This window comes from Mauremys reevesii, linkage group 25, assembly GCF_016161935.1.
Source record: "Mauremys reevesii isolate NIE-2019 linkage group 25, ASM1616193v1, whole genome shotgun sequence".
Classification (NCBI taxonomy): domain Eukaryota; kingdom Metazoa; phylum Chordata; order Testudines; family Geoemydidae; genus Mauremys; species Mauremys reevesii.
In genome coordinates this window covers 10,830,911-10,837,989 of record NC_052647.1, presented here as the reverse complement: position 1 = coordinate 10,837,989, position 7,079 = coordinate 10,830,911, and the positions used below count along the sequence as shown (strand labels likewise).

The 7,079-nt window shown below is 58.9% G+C and overlaps 1 protein-coding gene across 1 annotated transcript; it reads left to right on the top strand.

Moving 5' to 3' along the window:
- The first annotated feature begins 79 nt into the window (after positions 1–79).
- LOC120391346 (putative golgin subfamily A member 6-like protein 19) lies at positions 80–2,037 on the top strand. The gene is made up of 2 exons (XM_039514904.1): positions 80–288; positions 1,433–2,037. The coding sequence occupies exons 1-2, from the start codon at positions 132–134 to the stop codon at positions 1,876–1,878; spliced, it is 603 nt and encodes a 200-aa protein (XP_039370838.1). The 5' UTR covers positions 80–131; the 3' UTR covers positions 1,879–2,037.
- Positions 2,038–7,079: the final 5,042 nt, after the last annotated feature.

Here is a 7,079-nt window from a genome sequence, read left to right as displayed (position 1 = left end):
CTGCACTGTGACCGCTCTGGGCAGCACTCTCAACTCGGCTGCACTGGCCAGGTAAGACAGGAAAAGCCCCGGGGAACTTTTGAATTTCATTTCCTGTTTGGCCAGCGTGGGGAGCTGATCAGCAGGTGACCATGCCGAGCTCCTCAGCACAGGGAACCATGCAGGCCCAGACTCCCAAAGGAGATCCAGCCTGGACCGAGCGGGAGGTGCTGGATCTGATCTCTATATGGGGAGAAGCCTCCGTGCAGGCAGAACTCCCGGACCACGACGCCGGGGAAGGCACCTCTGGTGAGTGTAACTTTGTACATATAATACAGGCCTTAAAAGCCAGCGTGTTAATGATTAATTTACCATAGGTCTGTATTTTCCCGGACTCCGGCTTTTTAGTTCTTAAATCCCGTCCGGGAGGAATTTTTAAATATCTCAAAACGTCGGGGGAAATACAGACCTGTGGTAACCTGAGATCATCCGTTGTGGCAGCAGCAGATCAGCTCTGGGGCATGCGGAGCCCCCTGAACCTTTGGGGGGCGGCTGGATTAGCTGCTTCTAACCAATCTATGTAGTGGGCAGCCGCCGATCAGCTGTTTTGCAGGGAGCCAGCAGATGAGCCCACGTGGCTGCAGGTTCTCCCGGGGCAGATCAAAGTGGCCGGTCTCCAGGGCAGAGCAGAACAGGCTTTTACTCCTCCCTGTCCAGGAGGAGCAGGATCAGCGGCTCCTCTCTCCCCCTCGGCTCCGGGAAATGTCAGTTCCCCCTTGAGTGGGCTGCTGCTGCTGGGAGCAGGGGGGCTGCTCCCTCAGGCTGAGCCGCTGAGAGCCCGTGTGAGTTAGAAATCCCCCCTGCCCCGGTGCAGCCAGCAGCCCCTGGGCCAGAAGTGCACTCAGAGCCCTTCATGGGGGTGAGTGGTTCCCACCCAGCTGGTAAGATGAGACCCAGGAGAGAGCAGTTTCTGAGCTGTTTGCTGTTTGGCTGACAGGGATCTTTCCTGCTACTAGCCACACGGTGGGTGGGGGGGGGTGGGGTTGAAGGGATCATCCCGGAGAATTGGGGGGGGCGGGTTGGATTGTGCTGCACATTCAGCCTAAAACCTCAGCCCCACCTTTAAATGGCCAACGCAACGGGCTTTGCTGGGTATGGGAAAGGAGGGCCCTGCTGTTTGAAACCGTTCCCACACCTTACGACGGCTGAAGAAGCCGAACCCCTTTGCCTCACCATGGCTGCCTGCAAGCCGAATTCTGCTGCCCAGCCGAGCGTGTGTGATGTCTCACGCCAAACCGGCAGGCCCTCAATATAAAAGGCAAAATGCGACCTTGTACCCAACGCACATGTGCTATGTAATGTGAATCGCTTGATTCAGTGTGAAATTGTTTCCCCTTGTTCTCTAAAATGTGTCGTTTTTAAATACAACTCTCCCTTTTTTCCCCTCCCACAGCTGCAAATGTTTCTATGCTCCCGCGATCGTTTCCGTCCCAGAGGCTGGCGCGGATTAGAAGGCGAAACAAACGCACTTGCGACGAGATGTTCTCCGAACTCTTGCAGGCTGCAAGAGCCCAGCAGAATGCGTGGAGGCAAACAGTGGCAGAGTTCAGGAAAGCAGAAAATGAACGCCAGGAGAGGAGGCGGGAGCGAGAGGAGAGGAGGTGGGAGCGAGAGGAGAGGTGGCGGGAGCAGGAGGAGAGGTGGCGGGAGCAGGAGGAGAGGTGGCGGCAGCGTGATGGGAGGACACGGGATGCAATTCTGAGGCTAATGCAGGAGCAAAGTGACCTGCTCAGGCGTCTGGTGGCGCTGCAGGAAAGGCAGCAGGAGCACAGAGCGCCGCTGCAGTCCCTGTATAACCGCCTGCCCTCCTCCCCAAGTTCCACATCCTCCTCACCCTGACGCCCAAGAACGCGGGCGCGAGGGGAGGGCTACGGGCACCCAGCCTCTCCACCCCAGAGGACTGCCCAGGCAACGGAAGTCTGGCATTCAATACGTTTTGAAGTGCAGTGTGGCCTTGTCCTTCCCTCCTCCCCTCATCCCCCACCCCACCCGGTGCTTCCCGTCTCCCCCACCCCTCCTGGGCTACCTTGCGAGTTTCCCCCTATTTGTGTGATGAGTTAATAAAGAATGAATGATTTGGAAACAATCATGACTTTATTGCCTCTGAAACCGGTGATCGAAAGGGGGAGGTCGGTTGGCTTAGAGGGAAGTAGAATCAACCAAGGGAGCAGGTTTTCATCAAGGAGAAACAAACAGAACTGTCACACCGGAGCCTGGCCAGTCATGAAACTGGTTTTCAAAGCTGCTCTGATGCGCAGGGCGCCCAGCTGTGCTCTTCTAACCTCCCGGGTGTCTGGCTGCAAGTAATCGGCTGCCAGGCAATTTGCCTCAACCTCCCACCCCGCCATAAACGTCTCTCCCCTACTCTCACAGAGATTGTGAAGCACACAGCAGGCAGCAATAACAACAGGAATATTGGTTTTGCTGAGGTCTAAGCTAGTCAGTTAACGGCGCCAGCGTGCTTTTCAACGTCCGAATGCACATTCAACTCGCTCAGCAGAGTTGAACTGCTCCTTACTACTGTCCAGGGTGCCTGTGTACGGCTTCATGAGCCAGGGCATTAAGGGGTAGGCTGGGTCCCTGAGGATAACTATTGGCATTTCAACATCCCCAACAGTCATTTTCTGGTCTGGGAAGTAAATTCCTCCCTGCAGCTGTTCAAACAGACCTGAGTTCCTGAAGATGCGAGTGTCATGTACCTTTCCCGACCATCCCACGCTGATGTTGGTGAAACGTCCCTTGTGATCCACCAGTGCTTGCAGCACCATTGAGAAGTACCCCTTGCGGTTTATGTACTGGCTGCCCTGGTGCTCCGGTGCCAAGATAGGGATATGGGTTCCGTCTATCGACCCACCCAAAGTGGATGGCTTTGCTGCAAAGGGAATCCCATTGCAGCAAAGCCATCCGCTATGACCTGCCCATTTCCCAGAGTCACTACCCTTGACAGCAGCAGCTCAGTGATCGCTTTGGCTGCTTGGATCACAGCAGCCCCCACAGTAGTTTTACCCATTCCAAATTGATGCCCAACTGACCGGTAGCTGTCTGTTATTGCAAACTTCCACAGGGCTATCGCCACTCGCTTCTCAGCTGTGAGGGCTGCTCTCATCTTGGTATTCTGGCACTTCAGGGCAGGGGAAAGCAAGTCACAAAGTTCCATGAAAGTGCCCTTACGCCTGCAAAAGTTTCGCAGCCACTGGGAATCATCCCAGACCTGCAACACTATGCGGCCCCACCAGGTGTGCTTGTTTCCCGGGCCCGGAATCAGCGTTCCACGGCATGACCCTGCCCCATTACCACCATGATGTCCCATTGCCAGGGCCTGTGCTTTGAGATAAGTCTGTATCCATGTCCTCATCACTCTCGTGGTCGCGCTGTCGTCGCCTCCTCGCCTGCTTGTGCAGGTTCTGGATATACTGCAGGATAATGCGTGAGGTGTTTACAATGCTCACCGCAGCAGTGGGGAGCTGAGCAGGCTCCATGCTTGCCGTGGTCTGGCGTCTGCAGGAGAGCAGAGTTGCAGTGGAAGCGGTGGATGATGACGGATGCCACAAGAATAGATATTTATACCGAACAACGAGAGGACCCGTGAGGTGGATTCATGGCACCAGGACAGCAGAGTTGCAGTGGAAGCGGTGGAGGATGATGGTTAGCACCACGTACATTTCCCAAGGAAGAACACAGGTACCCGGGAGCCCATGACAGACAACATGGGGAAATTTGCTATCGAGGCAATAGCAGCAGAGAGCAGAGTTGCAGCGGAAGTGGTGGAGGACGATGGTTAGCAGGCCGACTGCACCGTCTGCTGCCAGCAGCACCCCGGACACAACCGCGGCGGTGTCGGTGAGCTGAGCAGAGCGGGCTGCACGCTTGCTGTGGGATGGCGTCTGCACGGAACAAAGGCGCGAAACGATTGTCTGCCGTTGCTTTCACGGAGGGAGGGGCGACTGACGACATGTACCCAAAACCACCCGCGACAATGTTTTTGCCCCATCAGGCATTGGGAGCTTAACCCAGAATTCCAATGGGTGGCGGAGACTGCGGGAACTGTGGGATAGCTACCCACAGTGCACCGCTCCGTAAGTCGACGCTAGCCACGGTAGTGAGGTCGCACGCCGCCGACTCAATGCACTCAGTGTGGACATACGCAATCGACTGTATAAAATCGATTTCTAAAAACCAACTTCTATAAAACCGACCTAATTTCGTAGCATAGACATCCCCTGTGTGTGTAACTGCATGAGCCGTTCTTACCCGCGCCACAGACCCCGGTGCTGAGTCAGCAGCCTCGTAATCTGCCATAGGCGGCTTGTACGGTGACCCAGCGCCATGTCGGCCTAGAGCGGTTCCAGACGCACATACCGGGGCCTGTTCCCTCTGAAAGGCAAAGCAGCCTGGTTCTGTTCCCAGCTGTACCTGCTGTCACCGCAGACCAGCTCTCTGTTCCAGGGAACTGTACTCCGGGAACTGGGCTGTCACGGCACAGAGCCGTCCGGGAGGCATACGTGGTGAACAGTGAGGGTAATTAACCCCTTGACAAGGGGTCCTGGCGGAGCCTCCATCCCTGACAGTCTTTACATGAAGACGGGATGTTTTTCTAAACAACCCACTCGCCTTCAGACAGGAACTGAATCCCACCCGGGAATTCGCATGGCCGGTTAGACAGGGGGGTCAGATTAGGTGATCACACGGGTCCCCTTGGAATCTATGACCGAGCCCTTCCTAGCAACCCTGCGCCGGCTGGAACGTGTCCCGTCATCCCGAGGCTGCTGCAGCCAGGCTCGAATGGCTCCTTGAGCCCCACAAACGGTGCTGGCTGTATCGCCTCCACCCCCCAGCTCCTTCCATCTCTAGGCAGGCTCTGCTCCTGCGCCCATCATGGTGGTATCGAAGCTGCCCCCTCTTTCTGGTTCCTCTCCCCATCTACCGCCCCACCCTCTGCCCCTTTATCACCCACCATCGCCAGCCGGCGCCCCCTGCCCTCCTGCCGCTCTCCAGTGGGGCTGAGGTGAGGGGAGCAGTGGACGCGAGTCCCGATCACGAGCTGAGGAGCAGCCGGGTGAGGCTCGGCCCAGACACAGTGGGTGTCCTGCGACCCAGGCCCCATGAGCAGATTTCTCCCCCCGCCCCACCTCGCCTTTACACCAACAGCCGTGACCTCCCGGGGCCCCGAGCCAGACGGGCCGGAGGCCCGGGCCAAGGGGAGTCTGTCTTCAAAGCAGCGTGACCGCCACTGACCTCCACCCCTGTCTGCCAGCCTCGGGGGTGCCCAGCAGGCTGGAGGGGGGACCATGGCTGGGGGTGACCCCGGAAAGCCAGGGTTCAGGGTCCCTGCACAGCCACCCCCCTTTTCCCAGCTGCAAGCCAGCGAGGGACCCCACTTGCCCCATGTCAGCCAGAACTGCCCGAGGGGGACACATTTAGCAGCGGGGCCTGCAGCTGCGTCTGAGCCCGCCTGGCAGGTTGGAAATGCCCAGCCCCTGCCCGGGGGTTAGAGCCGCAGGAGAGAAGCAGCTCCCTGCCCCCAGATCCGCTCAGCCTTTGCCTGCAGCTCTTCCCAGGAGGCCCCTGGGGTCCCATAACACCAGAGGTTTGCCTGTGGGCTCATGAACACAGCGTGGGAGGCAGGACTCCTGGGTTCTTTTCCAAGTGCAAGGAGGGGAGTGGGGCCTAGTGCTTAGAGCAGGGGGGGGCTGGGAGCCAGGACTTCTGGGTTCCATCCCCAGCTCTGGGCAGGGAGTGGGTCTAGTGGTTAGAGCATGGAGGGGGCTGGGAGCCAGGACTCCTGGGTTCCATTCCTGGCTCTGGACAGGGAGTGGTGTCTAGTGGTTAAAGCAGGGAGGGGGCTGGGAGCCAGGACTCCTGGGTTCTATACCCAGCGGTGGGAGGGGTGTGGGGTCTAGCGGTTGGACTGAGGAAGAGGGGATCTGGGAAGGACTCCTGGGTTCCAAGGCATGATTGCCACTCTCTCCCCTCCCCCACCACTGCGAGCCGGCAATAGCTCCGGCTGCGCTCAGGGCTAAGACGCTGCCAGGGAAAACGCTGCCCGGCCCAGCAGGGGGCGCCCCGGAGCCGCTGCCACACTTTGCTGGGTGACATTTCGCTCTGTACAGGGCCCAGCTGGCTTCAAAGGCATCAAAGCCTGTGGGGCGGGCGGGGAGGCCCCCCTGAACCGCTGCCTGTCGAGAGCGAGGGCAGGCAGGGGGTGGCCGGGGCTGGGGGGGATAAATAGGGCAGAGGCGGGGGCATCGGGGGGCGGGTGGAGACTGACAGAACCGGGCAGCGATACAGCACCTGGGGAGCGCGCCGGGCTGCAGACTCGGGGGAACGTGTGTCACCATCGCAGGTGAGCGGAGCAACCCCAATCGGGGGAGGGGGGGAGCCAGAAAACAGACCCTGACTTTGACCCCCCCCCTCCCCCAAATCCGTGGAATTGGCAAGAGGTTCGGATCAGGGCCGGGCTCCAATGCCGGGTCTCAGGGCCGGAGGGGATGAGTTTCACGGGCGGCTGGAGGACTCAGATGGCTCCTGCCGGTATCGGCCCAGCTCTGGGACAGCCTGTTCCCGGGGCAGGAGCGAGAAGTGGGTGCAGGGATCAAACCCCAACAGTGCGTGTGTGTGACCCCCATCCTGAGCTTGGAATAGGACCCAGGAGTCTTGGGCCAGAAGGGAGGGGACAGAACTCCTGGCTCGTAGCCCCGCTTCTGGAAGGGGAAACTGGCCAGAGGGAGGCCTGGGTGTCCACATTCCTCGGTTCTATCCCGTTCTCAGCATGGGGTCGAGTGCTTAGAGCAGGGGGGGGCGGGAGCCAGGAGTCCTGGCTTCTAACAGCTCTACCACGTGGTTGGTGACCCCAGGCCAAGTCACGGCCACGCTCTGTGCCTCAGTTTCCCCACCTATTCAGTGCTGCCATGACCTGTGTTGCAGAGCAGAGAGCAGGAGTGTGAACCAACTCTCCCAAAGTGCTCCAAGACCCGCGGGCAGCTGGAGGGACGGGAAAGGATGATTAACGTGACTATAAACGACATGCAGCGTGTCTGTAA